Here is a 17942-nt window from a genome sequence, read left to right as displayed (position 1 = left end):
AGAGAACAGAGAACTGGAAATAAAAACCAAATCCATATACTCCCACTGATAGTCTTACTGTTACAAATTAATAAATGATACATAAGAGGTCATTTTTTAATTGAGATTTGTCTTTTTTTTTTTAGTTTTTTTTTCAACGTTTATTTATTTTTGGGACAGAGAGAGACAGAACATGAACGGGGGAGGGGCACAGAGAGAGGGAGACACAGAATCGGAAACAGGCTCCAGGCTCCGAGCCGTCAGCCCAGAGCCCGACGCGGGGCTCGAACCCACGGACCGCGAGATCGTGACCTGGCTGAAGTCAGACGTTTAACCGACTGTGCCACCCAGGCGCCCCTGTCTTTTTTTTTTTTTAAGAGGAGACAGAATTGTCTTGTGAGCTCTTTCCAGATACCTAGAAATCCCCAGGTGTGTGAGTTTTGAAAGAAGGCAGCAGCCCGGTTCCCATCAAGGAAGTCAAAGGAAGCAATATTCCCTATCCTCCCTCCCCTCGGCGAAAAGGGTTAACTAGTAGGTGAACTAGCCCTAACCAATTGGATGCTTCCACCCAGGACGTTTCTCTCAAGAGTGTGACCAAAAGACGAAGGGACAAGATTAGAAGCACGGTGAAGACAGCGGCTTTGTCTAGCAGTGAAATCCTAGCCAGATTGTTCCTGCTGGGTAGCTTTCCTTGATCTATGCCTTTTTTTTTTTTTTTTTTTCACAAGCCTCATTCCCCAGTCTTCCATTGATTCTCTGCACTAGTTGATAGCCTCAGGTGCTAGCTATCTACCCAGGAAAGTTGATTTGCATGGGCCACATCAGTGAGCTCAGGTCTTGTAGCTTCTGGTTGGATTTGGCCATTGGAACCCCAGCTGGAGAATGGAGGGAGAGAGTAGAATGAAGTCAGAATATTTATGTGTTTAGATATGTAATACGTAATATTTCTGGCTTCCTATGAGGTCACCTTGGGTTGGCTGTTCCTCTCAAGGTGGCCTACTCTACATAACTCTCTCTCCTTCCAAGTTTTTTTTTAATGTTTATTTATTTTTGAGAGAGAGAGATCCTTCCGAGTTCTAATAAGCTCACCATGCCTTCAACTTCTGTCAGCACTATGCCTTGTGTTTGCCCTGACCCCCTTCCGACCCTTTGGAATTAGTTCCTTTGTAAATAAACCTTTCTCCAATTATCCTAATAAGAGAGTGCCATCTGTTTGTCAGCAAGCTGATATGCCTTCAAGTACCTTCATTTTCTGGTTAACTTTGTGCCAAAGAAACCCAACAGACTTAGCGTTCTGACAAGAGGATAGAGAAGGAGCAAAAGCCTAGGGTTGGGGTCAAAGGTGAAATTTTCAGTGAATGGTAATAAATGAGAGTGAATGTAGCCAAGGGACTCTGTTAGGAAAAAGTCACCCATGGAAAGGCATAGATAAAAATAGCTCGGAATCCACTTACAGTCTTCAAGCCTGACCCCCAATCACAAAGGGCAATGGCTCACAGTTGATGTAAAAGGAAGCTTCTGTTCATAAACGTACAATTGCTGAATAGTCAGGCCATTCATTTTTAAGTGTCTGGACAGTCATTAAGTCTGCCCTCCTTCCCTCCCAGTTCCTGTGGTGTTTTACACAAAGGAAAATGCACATAGGTTCTTCCACACGTCTCCTCTAGAGTTTTCTTTTCTGTCAGAGAGACACAGCAGCGCCATGTTTGCAATGATGAGGGTGACAAAGCTATTAATCTAGCTCCATCTAGATGCACCAAGTCTAACTGCAGGGCTGCCTCCAGCTTCATTGTGTACAAAGTAATGAAATTCTAAAAGCAAATTCTAAAAGCACGGACCGTGAAACAAAAACTGGGAATTCAAGTTATGGGAGAAAGCAAATAATATGTGAAGAGCTTACTGAAAGCCAGGCACCACAGACTGTGTACACATAATCTCATTTAAACCGCACCATCCTGCAAATTAGGAGTTATTCTCCTGATTTAACAGGTGAAGAATCAAAGGCGGAGTAAGCAACTTTCCCAGATTATTCATGGAACAAGCGGTAAAGCCATAATTCACAGCCATGCTAGTCCAAGCCTAGCTTTGAAACTGAGGTGCGCGGCCCCCAGGGGATGCTCGAGACAAGCATCCCCTGCTTGTCTCTACCCATTTTGGTGGAGCAAGCCAAATATTAGAACTTTCGGTTCTGTTTCATTTTTATCAGCTTATCTGAAATCTTTTTGTGCATATTTTACAATATACATAATAATATATGAGTACAGCAGTACATGCAGACAAATAGGTAAATACACATGTATTTCTTCTGCTGGGTAGTTTTCCTTGATCTTTGTATTTTCTGAGCTTCATTCCTCAAACTTCTCACTGATTCTGCATGCCAGCTGGTAGCGTCGAGTATAGGTATAAACCCAGGAAAACTGATTTGCATCGGCCACATCAGTGAGCTCTTACATCTTCTGGCTTCTGGCTGGCTATAAATGATGTGCGATCTAAAAGGTTTGAAGACCACTGCTCTGCGCCTCTCAAAAGGCAGTATAGTGTAGTTGTTAGGAGGATGGATTCTGGAGCTAGACTGCATGTGTTCCAACCCCAGCTACCATGTTTTAGCCGAGAGACGTTGGCTAACTTTACCTCTCTGTACCTCAGTTTCCTCGTCTACAATATGCAGATTTAGATAATTAATACACAGAGTGCTTTGACCAATATCTGACAAAACTAAGAGTACAAGCCATTATCATCACATTACATGATCCTTCAAAGTAGTCATCTAGGAAAGTACCTTGTCATAGAACTCCTGCCATATTTCCCTTACAACTCTTCTTTAGGAACTGGCTCTTGAGTTAGTCTGTGAGCCACCTGAGATCACCAGATCCCTTTGTTTTAAAAAAAAAATTTTAATGTTTATTTATTTTGGGGGGAGAGAGAGAGAGAGTGGGAGAAGAAGAGAGAGGGGGAGACAGAGAATCCAAAGCAGGTTCCACACTGTCCACACACAGCCTGATGTGGGGGCTCAAACCCACAAACTGAGGGATCATGACTTGAATTGAAGTCAGATGTTTAACTGACTGAGCCACCCAGGAGCCCCCCCAGATCCATTTCTTAATAGTCATCCTTTATTTGTCTCCCCAAAGGATATTGTTCTTCTTGAAAATGTTTTTTTTTACTTTATATCAACTTAAGTTTCATATTATTTTTGAAAACAAATCTATTTTCTAAAATCTAACACAAATGCAAAGATTAAGGGTTTACATTTCTGTAGTTTTTTACAGAAACATACCCCAAGCTCTCAAGTTTCTTCCAAGACTATCAAAGCATGTTCTCAACAATTTCAGTGTCCTCCCAAAGAAGGGGAAATGTCTCCTTTGGATGCCTAGTTATGTCTAGCGAAAATAATGGTCATTTTACTGCAAAAAATTAACCATTTTATTAGAGTATGGTGTAATATAGGGAGTCCAATCATCTACATCAAATAAAACTAGGTTTGACTCCTGGCTCAATATTTGCTAATAGAATCACTTACAGATCATTAACATCTATGAAGTGATTTAATAATTCCTTGCTGCAGGTTTGGGGTGGAAAATGAGCTCAGTGAGGTAGAGAGCCAGATGATGTAGTCTGTTGTTAGGATTATGGCTTTTTTTTTTTTTCCAGTGAACAGGGAGGGTCTGTTGGAGGGTCTTGAGAAAGAAGAAGGCGTGTCATTTTCTTAAAAGGATTGTTCTGATTCCTGGGTTGTGAATAGTGTTAGGATGGAAGCAGGGACACCAATTGAGAAGTGATGGCAATGGTCCAGGTGAGAGGTGATGGCGTTTTAGGACAGGGAGGTGATAGTGGAGGTGATGAGATTGTAAGGAGCTTAGACGTATTTGATAGAGATAGAGATAGAGATAGAGATAGAGATAGAGATAGAGAGATACAGACAGAGATAGAGATACAGATAGAGATACAGATAGAGATGGAGATAGAGACAGATCTCAATCAGGTAGATGTGTATAAAATACAACAAAGGGACACAATCATTACTACTTTATGCTCAAAACTTGTGCAATAATCAATGGATGGCTAGTTCAGGATTGGTGTGAACTAGAATCTTACATTTTTTCCTTCCAGTCATATTTTAACTTTTCCTCAATAGGCAGATAACATAGTCTTCCTGAGAGTTAGGGTTCTGTAGCCAGACAAATATGGGTTCAAATCTTGGCTCCACCTCTTACTAACTGTTTGACCTAGAGGAAGTTACTTAACCTCTCTGTACCTCGGTGTCTTTATCTGTAAAACGAGGACACTCAATAACATGTATCCTAGACAGTTTTGTGAGGATTCACTAAGTTAATGTGTCTAAAGTCCTTAGAACTGTGCCTGCCACATAATAAATGCTAATTGAATGTTAGCTATTATGATTTTCAGCTTCTATTAGTTGTTTGATTTCTTATTTTTTATTTTGAACCCTTTTGTTTTGATCAAAAAGCAAATTGTGTTAATTATAAAAAAAATTAAAACCATACAGATAGGTAGGCCTTAGAAATTAGAAGGCCATGGGGCACCTGGGTGACTCAGTCAGTTAAACGTCCAACTCTTGGTTTCAGCTCAGGTCATGATCTCATGGTTCATGGGATCAATCCCCCAGGTCATCCTCCATGCTGACAATGTGGAGCCTGCTTGGGATTCTCTCCCGCCCCTCCCCCGTGCGTGCTCTCTCTCTCTCTCTCTCTGTCTCTCTCTCAAAATAAATAACTTAAAAAATTTTTTGATGACCTCTCTAATTGCACACCCCAGAGGAAACTACTATTAAACAGTGTAGTAAATATTTTTTAAAATTTGTTTAATGTTTATTTATCTTGGAGAGAGAGACAGAGTGCGAGCAAGGGAGGGGCAGAGAGAGAGGGAGACACAGAATCCAAAGCAGGCTCCAGGTTCCAAGCTGTCAGCACAGAGCCCGACGTGGGGCTCCAACTCATGCACGGGGAGATCATGCCCTGAGCCGAAGTCATAGGCTTAACAGACTGAGCCACCCAGGCCCCCCTAAAGAGTGTAGTAAATATTGATCCAGATTTTTACCTATGTGTTTATCACACCTATCCATATATGCATATGTTAATTTAGTTTTTATGAAATGGGATAATACTCTACATATTATTTTGCAATTTGTTTTTATCACTTAAAATTTGATCTTAGATATTTTTCCATTTAAGTGCATGTAAAGCTATTATATTGATTTTCATGATTGCATAGTATCCTATTGTGTGGAAGCACAATAATTTACTTATTCAGTAGCTTATTGAAGTCATTTATCTGTCTTTATCGATTTATTTATTTGTTTTATTCTAACAAACAATGGAGTATTTTTGGTGCACATATTTTTGGTGCAAACTATATTTCTGTAGGAAAAAATTCTGAAAGAACTTATTATAGAAATGGTTTTGATGAGTAAGAATGATATGCCTTTTTTAAAAAATTGTAATTTATATTGCCAAATGACCTTTAGAAAAGATCATATTTTTGTTGAATTCCCACAAACCGTGAATAAATGTGCTTATTCTTCTGCTAACTATATCCTGGCAATCTTTTTAATCTTTGCCAGTTTAATAGGAAAAGTAAATAAGTGTTATGGTTTTATTTACACTTTTAATAATACAGTTAACTGTCTTTTCAAATGATTAAAATTTGAATTTTTTGGTACAAACTTCCTATTTTGTCCATTGATTTTTTTTTTTTTGGCTGAGATCTTTTTTATTTATTTTTTCTTTTCTCTCCTTTAAGATTTGGAAAAGGCAAGATATAGGCTTGGAGAAAATATTCATAATACATAAAACTGACGATAGACACTGGATATCTATCCAAAAGAAGTTTTGGCATTTGTCCGAAAAAAAACCCAAAAAACAAAAAACCATGAATAGCCAAAGCAGCTTTATTTATGAAAGCCCAAATGTGGAAATGACTCAAAGGTCCACCAATAGTTAAATGGATAAATCAATTAAGGTATATCCATAAAAATGAACAAATTACCAATACACACAACAACTTAAAATAATTTCAAAAACACTATGCTGAGCGAAAGAAACCAGACATGAAAGAAGTTGTACAAAAGACAATACTAATCTATGACTGATGAAAAATCAGAATGTTTTTTTTTTTTCTCCTAGGAGGTGGGAGTGGGGAAGGAAATGTTCATCTGGCTTAGGCTGGTGGTTACATGGTATAATGGTATAAACATCTGCCAAAGCTCATCAAAGTATGTGCTTAAATGGGTGCATTTATTCTATTTCAATTATGTCCGATCAGGTTGACTTAAAAAGGAAAACTTGTTTTGTTTCTAATTACAAACACTTTAATTGTGCATTTAGGAAGAGAAAATAATATAAGTCACTCACATATCCACCACTCTGATCGAAAAGATGTCAACATTTTGCCATATTTGCTTTATTTTTTTAATGTTTATTTATTTTTGAGAGAGAGAGAGAGACAGAGCACAAGTGGGGGAGGGGCAGAGAGAGAAAGAGGGAGACACAGAATCTGAAGCAGGCTCCAGGCTCTGAGCTGTCAGCGCGGAACCCGATGCAGGGCTCGAATTCACGAACAGCGAGATCATGACCTGAGCCAAAGTCAGACGCTCAACCGACTGAGCCACCCAGGTGCCCCATGCCATATTTGCTTTAGATCTCTGTTATTTTTAGAGAAGCAAACCATTACTGATGCTTGTTCCACCATTCATCCCTTCTTTCCTGTTCCAGAAGAAATGAGTCTCCCTAACGTGATGTACATCATTCCCATGAATGATCATATTGCGTATACGTTGCTCTACAAATATTCTATTTTTCATGTTTAAATTCTTTTCAACAGGGGTACCTGGGTGGCTCTTGATATCAGCTGAGGTCATGACCCCAGGTTCATGGGATGGAGCCCCATGTCGGGCTCCATGCTGAGTGTAGAGCCTGTTTTAAGATTCTCTCTCTCTCTCTTCCTCTGCCCCTCTCCCCACTCATACACCCTCTCTTTCTCTAAAATAAAATTTAATAAAATAAATTATTTTTGATAAAATAGCATCATATAGTGCATATCATTTTGTAATCTTATTTTTCTCAACATTACATTTTTGAGAATTCTTCATGTCCATACATGTATAACTGGCTCGTTTGTTATAACTGCTATATAATATTCATTCTGATGTGAATAAACAGCCTTTCCGTTCCTCTACTGGTGGACATTTAGGGTCTTTCCACTTTTTTCTAGGATAAACAGTGCTGCCGTGAACAACCTCATGTATGACTCTTTGGGCATAGTTACCTTTTCAACTTTATTTAGTTTGGCAAATTATTTAAATAATGTGATCATACTAATTTGCATTCTCACTAGCAAGCGTCCCATATTCCTAAATACTCAAACACACTTAAAATTAATAATGTTATTATTTTTGCCAATAATATGAGTGTAAAATGTTATCTCATTATTACTTCTTTTGCATTTTCCTTATTTCCAATAAGGTTGAATACCTTTTTATATGTTTATAGGCTATTTGGATTTTTATTGCTGTGAATGAAATATCCTTTGATTATTTTATATTTCTTATATTTTTGTCTTTTTCTTACTGCTTCATTGGTATTCTGTACATACTCTGAATACTAGATCCTTTATCCAACAAATTGTCTATAATCACATTTACCAGCCTGTTCATTTATTGCTTCCATAAACTACTTCTTATGCTTATGAGTTAAACTCTTGCTACATAAAGTGTGATCCATGGACCAGGAGCGTCAGCATTAGCTGGGAATTTGTTAAAATTGCAGATTCCTGAGGCCCACCCACAATCTGCTAAATCAGAAACTGCATTTTAACAAGACTACTGGATGATTTGTATGTGCATTAAAGATTTTAAAATAGCAGATTAAATGATTAAGAAAAGTGTAAATTTTCTTCCCTGAGTAATAGGATAGTCGTCCCCACCTGCCTTCTGCTGCTTTTCTATAAATCAAATTCCCTGGCTTTGGACCCAAATGTCCTCAGTTAATATATCCTGGAGCTGCACCACAAAATTTCAGCAAAGAAGCTATTAGAATCTGATTTGTAAATGTGGATGTTTATGGGATTTCAGAGTGGGGTTTTCAAAGTGGAGATACACCTGTTTATCTGAGTCCAAAGAAAGAAACAGTGGTGGCAACTACATTGTTATACAACTCAAAATGCAAGCCTTGGAAGTTTCATTGAGTGCCCCCAAGAAAGGAACTGGTTCCGCGAGGAAGCGTGATCTGTCAACTGTCTTCCTTGTTTGTACATGCCTCTATTTTTAAGTTGACACAAAATGCTCCACAAATGAAAAACAACTAAAATTAATAGGGGAAATCCGAGAGTTGTGCAGATTGTCAGACGTGCGATGACTCCCGTATACCTACATGATTTCCTGAGGCTAGCCACCTAGGAAGGGGCGCTGAAAAGAGCACGGGACTGTAGCCAAGAGTCAGAAAGTTATACCTTAGAACTCCCTGCCTTCTCCAACACGAGGGAGGTGATTCCACAGAAACCACCGGCCTATAGGGATATGGCAGAGATATTTACCACTCCCTGAATGTCTCAGGTGCTCCCACATTTCCCCGCCTGCCTGCAGTTCACAGGGGCACAGCTCATGGGATCAGGCCAATGGGTTGTAAGAAGCCCAAACGTGTCACCTGTTGCCTGAAACATTTCATTTCCTGCTTCCTCTCTCTCTTGACCTGCTATGGCAACCAAAGAGGTCAGGAGTCAAAATGGTGCCTTTGTAAGGTTGTTGAACCTCCGTCAGTTGTCCTGGCCCCTGAGTGATCAGTGAAAGACGATCCTCCCAGTGAGCCACGTTGGACATGTAGCATGAGTGAGGAAAAAACATTTTTGTTCGTGTTAAGCCACTGAGATTTGAGTGTTTCTTACAATGCAGCATAGCCTGGGTTATGCTGATACAGGGAGCATAGATGACTCTGCCTTATTAATAACAGCTAACATTGCTGAGTGTTACTTTCTAGTCCAGGCACCGTAGTATAAGTTCTATGTGCATTATCTAGTATCTCACAATAACCTTCGGAGATAGAGAATAGTATTATCATATATTATATGACGTATGTGATATGTACCTATACCATATGTATCAGTTTTATATAGATATAATCTACTATATGTGTGTGTGTATGTATGTACATATCAGTGGTATATTGTACAAGGAGGCTTTCTTCCTTTCCTCTTGTTATGCTAAACGTACTGTCTCTCCTTCTAGCTAAGACTAGTCCCTTCACATGAGATCTGGATGCTATCTCTTCCTTATATTATTGGTTATTCTTTCACTCTCTTGAACCTGTGTTTTCTGTCCTATTCTGTTTGCCCCTCAGTATTCTCAAGTCTCCCCAAACTTATCAGAATCCCTCCATCTACCCCCCTTCCTCCTCCTCCAAATACTATCTCCTGTCCCCTCCTATTCCATCTCAATCTCCTGTGTCTAAAGTGTTCACCCTCACTTGTTTCTTTCAGCTTCTCCCACTCTCAACTCCAGTATTATTTCTTCCTCCATCACTCTACCAAACACCTCTTTTCAGCACTACTGGTGATCCCTGCATTGCGAAATTCAGTGGGCAGCTTTCACCTTACCTCATTTCTGAGCGTCACGTGACAACTGACCACACCCCTCCTGTTGAAACCCTATTCTGTCCAGCTCTCCCTCCGTGGTTTCTCTCTTTTTTGGCTTCATCGTCTCTTGCTGGGCCATTAAATATTGGCCTTCATCACAACTCATCCTAGCCTCTCTTTTCTTTCCTTCTATAGTCATCATATAGCCAGTCTTTTATAGTCACTTTTATAGCCAGTCTTTCACCTAGAAGTCTTTCCCAAGGCTTCCTAGACCCAGGCACCCCCAAATATGTGCCTCTATCTGGGACTCCTACTTGCCAATTGGCTGCTCAGCTCGGCACCTCCAGTTGGATGGATGCCTTAGTGTGCTCAAGGCTGAACCATACTGTTCCCTCCGCCCCACCTACTTTACTCCACCCTTCCTTTTCTTTCCTCAGTGTTCCCCATCTTGGTGAATGGCACCACCCTTCCCCTATTTGCTTATGTTGGAAACCCTGGAGTAGAGCTACATCAATACCTTCTGGAATGCTCAGGCAGCAATATGTGCTTTCTCTTTTTGAAATTAAAAAAAAAAAACTAAAGCATATCATAACTAAAGTAAGTGTTTAGAAGTTCTTATTTTCCCATAGTGACTATTATGATGCTTTCGTAAGGAATATTAACCTTTTCCCAAAATAATTTAGGGCCCTTTGCTGTTGTTGTAAGAGCTATTTGGTAGCCCTGCACCGCCTAAGAGTCAATAGTCAGACACCATTCCCTGTTGGTTCTGCCTCCTAAGATATTTTCAAATCTGCCTGCTCCAAATTTGTCAGAACACCATATGCCAAGCCATGGTGACTGTTATCTGCACTAGCCTCTGAACCCTCCTTCTTGCTCCAATTTACTCCCCACAGATCAGCCAGGTAGAGTGATCCCAGGAATACACATGGCTGACCCTGTCACTCCACTGCTTAAAACCCCTCAGTGGCTTCCCATTGTCCTTAGGATAAAATCTCAGATCCTTAACAGGCCCAAGACCCTGCCACTTCGCCATGAGCCAGTGATATCTCTTTGAGCTCCTAGAAAGGGCTACACTTTTTATGAGTCCTTGCCCACAATTTACTTTCTTCCCAGAGCTGTCTCACCTCTCCCTGCTTCTCCTTCTTCAGTTCTTAGATTTAATGATGTTTCTTTAGAGAAGCATTTCTTAACCTCTCACACCAGGTCAATGCTCCCCCTTAAACACTTTCTTGGTAACTCCCGCTTGATTGTTTGTGTATTGCATAGTTTAAGCTCTCCTTCCCATTTTAATCAGACTCCCTGAGAAAGCCAATAACATGCTCTAGTACACACAAGATCCCTGAATCCAGCTTTGTTTATTTCTAGAGTCCGTGGCCACAACTACCACATGTGCATACATTTACTCCTCCTGGAGGATGGCTTTGTGCCTCTTTGTTTTATGATGAATGGGAAACTAAAGTTAGTAGAAAAATACAACATTTCTGGATGAATTCTAAAGCAATGATGTGCTGCTGTTGGCGAATCTCTTTGTGGATTTTCTGTCAGTAGCAGATTGCACACCTCAGCCATCTTCTGTGGAAGGACAGAAGGGAACACTCAAAGGACAGGTTGGGCAGGCTAAGCTAGACCCTAGCTCTCCCCTATTGTATGACCTCCACATCCATAAAAGGGAGTAACATTAACTACCTTACAGGACTGCAGTAAGGCTCATTTATTCAATAAAGATTTAATGAGCATCTAGTATATGCAAGGTCTCGATTTATATGCTGGGGATACAAATGCCTTTTGTGGATATTTAACATAGTGCCTATTTCATTTACAGTTATAGATGGTCACTTATTACTAGTATTATTACATTTGTGTGTCGACGTTTGCCTGTGTCACACAGCCTGAGTGAGACAGCAGGTGATATTTGTGACGTCTGTCACTACCTTTAGGAGGACCCCGCAGGGCCTGGATCTCCACATCCTCACTGAACGGCGTGGCCGCCCCTCCCCTCCTGGCCACCAGAGGGCGCGCGGCCTCTACCGCCCCGCCCGCAGCGTTTGCGCCTGCGCCTGCGCCGCGCCGGGCGCCCGGCCTCCGCCCCCCTTTCCCAATGGCCGTCCCGCCTCGCGACCCAAAGTTCCGCCTCCGTTGCCCCTAGCGGCTGTTTGTTGACTTCCGGGAACGCGGCAGTTGCCGATGTCCGGGGTGTCGCTATGGGGACCCGGGGGGCTTCCGCAGCCCGCGTCGGGGCTGAGAAGCTGCCATAGACCCCGCGGAGTCGCCCCCGCCACCTTCCCGGTTCGGGCGCAGGCTTCCCGCACCTCCTTCGGCATGGGGGAATCCGAGGAGGTGGTACCCGGTGAGTCGCGTCCGCGGTGGTGGCGGCGGGCCGGGAGGGAGGGTCCGCGGGCGGGCGGGCGGCCAGGTCCCGCCTCCGGGCCGCCCCGTTGGGGGAAAGGCCCGGGCGGCGGCCGCGGGACTGGGTCCTGAGCTCAGGCCGTGCCCGGGCGCAAGACTGAGAGGAGCAGAAAGGAAGGGGGGAGCACGGGGAAGCGGTATTTGTGTTTCTTCTTTCTTTTAGAAGAAGCTTTCGATGAGTTTCTCGAAGGCAGGGGCGGTTTTTACCTCCCAATAAACTTCCCAAAGTACCTCCTTCGAGGTCTCCAGGACGTAGTTGTGTATTGAATGCAGTAAAGAGTGGGTGACCAGGGGGTCGGGTGTGGGGTATAAAAGCTGTTAGCGAGTGCTCGGTGAAGACTATTTCCCTCAGTTACAGAAATAACGTTTGACATTGTGACCCTGTACCATATGTATAGCGTAGCAGAAACAGACGTTTCATGAAGTAGTGCTTATTCTAAGCACTTGGTCTGCACTTGGATCTTTTCTATAGTACATCCCTTTAAAAATGCTAATCGTGACCTACTAAATTGATTTTCTGACCCACTAACGGCTCAAGAACAAGAGTTTAAAATAACACTGGATTGCAGCAGAATCAAGCATTCACTGAAATAAATAAATATGTATTGTGTTTTCTGCCATGCTCTTGGCTGTGACATGATTAGATTTCTGACCTCCTGGACTTCACAGCCTAGTGAGAGATACTAGAAAGTAAGCAAAATGACAATACCATTTCACAGTAAAAACCAGTGGACACAGCACAGCCACCAAACCCTGTCTTGTGGTGAGGGGATCAGGGCGGCTATCTGGAAGGCCAGAATAGGACAAAACAGTTAAAATTATTCATTCTAGGAAAACCCAGAGCCTGTTCTAGAACCTGGCCTCTCACATCTCAATTATCAGTTTGAACTGACACGCCTCACAGTTCTCAAAAGATTTCTTATAGTGCCTGGTCTTTTGTATATTATTATTTATTATTAATACTTATGTTTGCTATGTTTTACTTTTTGGTACCCATTAGTTTCTTTCTGTGTGATTGTTCTTGAGATTTCCTCAGAATCTGGATCTGGCCTATCTGGGTGTGTGTGTATGTGTTTAAATGGTTACTGGGAACTAGTAGAGATTTTTGGTCTCTCTCCAAAATGGTACTGAACCAAAGTAGTCTGTGAATACTACACAGATCGGGTAGTGTTCATTCATTGAGAGCGTTAAATCTCAACGTACTGTATTGACAGGATGCTGATGATGAAACAATACTGTCCTGTTCCCACGTGTGGAGAAAAGCCTTCACTGAGGGGCTGGACCATGAGGTGTTAACCAGGGTTAACAGCAGGGGTTGTATCAGCTCATTCCAGGGAGCAGATGGTCCACCTGGGGACAACAGGACTTTTAGTAACGGAGGACTGCCTTATTTATTTATTTATTTTACACCCGTAAATGAATAATACATATACAATTTAGCAGATTTCATAAATAAAAGTCGAATCAAGTCTGAGGAATAAGACTGAAGTAAGGTAGAAAGAGAACATAAACAGGGCTGGAGTGGAAGCAAAGCGGACAGGAGACAGGGAATCGGTATAGACAAATTACCGAAAATGTCTCTTAATAACAGGCCGCAGAGTGAAAGTTGTAAAATAGAAACTGTCGTATGTTTTTGCAGATTCAGGTGCTGTGTTTACTTTTGGAAAAACTAGCTTTGCCGAAAACATTCCCAGCAAATTCTGGTTTAAAAATGATATACCTACAGTTCTTTCCTGTGGAGATGAACATACTGCAGTTGTTACAGGTTAGTATTGAAATCCTAAAAGAGGATAGTAAGGCTTAGAGCATCCTGAATCTTAAGAGATGTGCTGTGTTTGAAACATCTTGGATATATACTCTGCTTTACCAGAAATGTGATTTTTCTTTCTTTTACCAGAGAATTCTTGACAATTTGATTCATCAAGAGAGTGTTTTCAATTTTAAATTCCCTGAGTATATTTAATTATGATTTTCTATGCACACTACTTTCTTGGAATATATTTATTTTACTGTATCTATATAATCAAAAGTGATTACTGTATAATCTTAGACACTTTTTACACCTAACAGAATCTGTAGATGGACAGTTAAAATAATTTGCTTTAACCTGGGCAAGGTAACCGGTTTCAATATGGAAAAGCAATACAACTCTTAAGTATAGCTTTTTTTATTGCTTTGCGATGACTTCATCTCTCATCACTTTATGTTGAAAATGTTTCACTTTCTTGTGTCTTTTTCCTTCCCACCAGGAAATAATAAACTTTACATGTTTGGCAGTAACAACTGGGGCCAGTTAGGATTAGGATCGAAGTCACCTGTTAGCAAGCCAACGTGTGTCAAAGGTTTGGGGTCTTTTCTTCTTTATTGCTTGAAATACTTAAACTGCATACAATACTTTTATGCTGATTGTAATGTTCTTTAATATCATATTAAAAATAAAAACCTTTAGTTCTTTTATTCTCTAATATTTACTTGGCTGTTATTGGTGTTTAACTTTATTTTTTATGTGATATTCGGAACTACTTTTATATGTTAGGGTCTAAACATCACATTGATTTTAAGCCCAAAGACCACAAAGGAAGTGATGATTCTTCAGTATTGCCCTTGAATATCCTTTTATTTTGCCTGTTTGTAAACCTACTTAAATATCACTGTTATTATGTATACAAAGAACAACCAATACAATATATTAGAATTTTGAGCTCTGTCTCATTTGTTACAAGTTGTGGACATCATGGTTTTATGTGATTGCTGGTTTTAGAAGTTCTACTTTACCCTGCGGTATATAGTGAGTAGATGTACTGAGTGAGACATTGGGACTAGGGGTTGGTTAATACTGGTGTCCTTACAAGAACAGGACAAACTATTTTAAATCAGGACTGTCCTCAAAAACGTGGGGCGTATAATACCTTTACAAAGCTTTCTTGGCATTAATGTGCGAAACTTCTGTTTGGCTATAACCTGTGGACATCAGCTAAGCGTGAGTGGTGATGGATATTCCTTGGAATGTGACACCAGCAGTATTCTTTATCTTCGTAGCCAAATTTTTAATTTCAGCTCCAAATTGCAGTGTAATTTAGCATATCCATGCTATTCATGGAAGTTGTTATGGAGCTTTCACAGTATTCCACTTGGTCAAAAAGTATTTATGGAGCACAGTCTCCTAAACCCTGGGTTTATTCACAGTCCTTATGATCTTTACTCTCAAATACCTAATACATGAGGTGACAGCATTGTCTAGACTCTGAGATCCTTGACACCAGAGGCTCTGTCCTAGTGATCTTTGCAGCCCCTATGCTAAGCACTTAGAGGGATATTCTGTAAATTTTTTTGAATATGTAAATGAATGAGCGAAGAACTTTAACATAGGTGTATGCCTATGAACATGGGACTTGTAGCATCTCATTGTGTGAGGTAGAAGGCGACCTTGCTGATGGTGATAGCAGATGAGGGAATAGATGAGGTTGGTGGGAGGCATCATAACAGCGCAGTGGATCTCAGTACTTATTAATTAACTGTTTTGAAAAATATGTAGATGCCTAGGCCCTACCTCAGACCTACTGGTGCAGATTCTCCAGGGGCGGGGCTGAGCTATCTGCATTCTCAAAGCTCCGCTGGTTATTCTGATGCACGGCCAGTTCTGAAAACTTTCGGTTCATTCGTCAAAATCACCTCGGGAGTCCGACAGGCCTGGGTTTAAATCTTACTTCTACTGCTTAGTTACCCTTGGACCTGGGTTATTTATCATTCTCATAACCATAAAATAGTTTAATTGTCCTATCTTTTTATATTTTTAGCTTTAAAACCTGAAAAAGTGAAATTCGCTGCCTGTGGAAGGAACCACACCCTAGTCTCAACAGGTGTAGTATTCAATCTGTACGACTTCCTGCCCTATCTGAGGACTGAGGTCGCACTGCAGTAACATTTGTGACTTTGTAAAATTAATAGAAATGGTACCTTGGCAACAGTAAGGTTAGGATTTTTTAAAATGTAAATGGTTGGTATACTTGTTTGCCTTTGAAAATATGTATTTCAATGTTAAATGGCTGAAGAAAATCCTCTTTTCTTGGATGATGTCAAGGGGCAGATCTCCTTACCTGTGTGCACACCTCAAGGGCCACTTGCTCCTGGTCTTGCCTTTCCCTCTTTTCTGAGGGTTAGTGGAAGCTGCCCCTGAAAGGCTATTAATGTGAGCACAATTCCAATCAAAATCCAAACTGTGTGTGTGTAGAAACTGACAAGGTAATTTTAAAGTTTATATGGAAAAGCACAGGACCTAGAATAGCCAAAAGAGTTTAGAAAAGAACAGAATTGGAAGACTAGCACTACTGATTTCAAGACCCGTAAAGCCAAAGTAATCAAGACAGTGGGCCATTTGCAAAAATAGGGACAAAGATTCACAGAACAAAACAGTCCAGAAGTAGACCCACGCGCGTATGCCCAACTAACGTTTCACAAAGGTGCCAGGATAATCCAATGGGGGAGAAAGTCATCTTTTCAAACAAATGCTGCAGGAACAAATGGAAACCCAGGCACCGATCACCGAGCCTCCTTTCCTACCTCCCTTCCGTGTTCAGGTTATTCTCACTGCCTCCAGCTTCTCCTGGGCTCTGTGCCCTCATTCATACTTTTTCCTTGCTGAAATGTCCTTCTCTTCTTCAGGTTCTTACCATTTAAGATCAGTATAAGTCTTCTTCCATGGAAGTTTCTGTGGCTATTCAACTTTGACTCATGCAGCTCTCTGAACTGCTTTAGCATTCCACCAGCTCTTGTTCATGCCATATGTGTTAAATTGTGTGGTCCTATTCCACTTGGCCTTCTAGTATGTTCCATTTGAAAGCTAGTCTTGCTTCCTCAGTTGGGTTTCATTTTTTTCCTAAAATTCTTTAAATTTTTACTGATTCAGGCTGATTTTGCCCTCAGTTTCCCCTATAATTTAATTTCATGTGCATTTTTATGACTAATTTTTAATGCATGTATGTTTTTAAAAATCTACCTTAGAGCTTACTGGCAATTTTTATTATCTAGGCATGATATACTTCATAATTAATGAAGTAAACATTTATATAGTACTTACAATGAGCCAAGTGCTGTTCTAAGAATTTTATGTCAGCTAATTTAATCTTTATAACAACTCTGTGATGTAGGCAGCATTTTTATCCCCATTTTACAGAGGAGGAAAATGAGCCACTGAGAGGTTAAGTATAGCTTGCCCTAGGTCACACAGCTGGTAAGTGGCAAGCTGGCATTTATACCCAGGAAATCTGGCTCTCCAGTCCTTTGTCCTAAACACAATACTATACTGCCTTCCTATTTAGCTTGAAAATTAAAATAATTACACAACATAGAGTTTTCATGTTTCTAATTATATTCTTTGTGGATTTGCCTCATTTTACTTGTTACATATTATATCTTAACTTTAATGGGCATGGAAGTTAAAATTAATGAACCACATCTCTTTTAAAATAGTTAGATTTGGATTATAAACTAATTTGGAAATTACTTTCCCCTTTTTTGCTCTGAATTAATAAACTGCTGCATTAACAAGGAAATATATTCCTCACATTCTGTGCATTTCAATTACTACTTAAGCTCTAGACTGATTTAGGAAATCTCACAAAAATATATAACCCTGCTTGTTTTGCTTCGTTTTTGACAATGAATTGAAGTTCAGCAAATTGTAGGATAATGTCAGCTTTCATCTTTCTTCACTGTTAACAGAAGAAATATCTGGTAACTGGCCCATCTTGTAAAGATGGTGACTCTGGTATACTGATGTTTTCTTTTCCGTGTGCAGAAGGAGGCAAAGTGTATGCAGCTGGAGGAAATAATGAAGGACAGCTGGGACTTGGTGACACCGAAGAGAGAAACACTTTTCATCTAATTAGTTTTTTTACTTCCCAGCATAAGATTAAACAGCTCTCTGCTGGATCGAACACTTCAGCTGCGCTAACTGGTGAGACTTTGTTCCA

General features: G+C 40.5%; 1 protein-coding gene across 6 annotated transcripts in view; it reads left to right on the top strand.

Moving 5' to 3' along the window:
- Positions 1–8801: 8801 nt before the first annotated feature.
- RPGR (retinitis pigmentosa GTPase regulator) overlaps positions 8802–17942 on the top strand; it is an 85881-nt gene continuing 76740 nt past the window's right edge. For 2 of the 6 annotated variants that reach the window (XM_040468848.1, XM_040468844.1), the window contains exons 1-5: positions 11709–11911; positions 13610–13735; positions 14220–14312; positions 15768–15830; positions 17768–17926. In XM_040468848.1, coding sequence (XP_040324782.1) covers positions 11749–11911; positions 13610–13735; positions 14220–14312; positions 15768–15830; positions 17768–17926 — 604 coding nt within the window. In that variant the 5' untranslated portion in view covers positions 11709–11748. Of the gene's footprint in view, positions 8822–11706; positions 11912–13609; positions 13736–14219; positions 14313–15767; positions 15831–17767; positions 17927–17942 lie in introns of those variants that run through there. The other 4 variants (XM_040468846.1, XM_040468845.1, XM_040468847.1 and 1 more) reach the window with 4 other exon arrangements.

Source organism: Herpailurus yagouaroundi, unplaced genomic scaffold, assembly GCF_014898765.1.
Source record: "Herpailurus yagouaroundi ecotype Mexico unplaced genomic scaffold, PumYag 67793, whole genome shotgun sequence".
NCBI lineage: Eukaryota > Metazoa > Chordata > Mammalia > Carnivora > Felidae > Herpailurus > Herpailurus yagouaroundi.
This window is presented reverse-complemented; position numbering and strand designations above follow the sequence as displayed.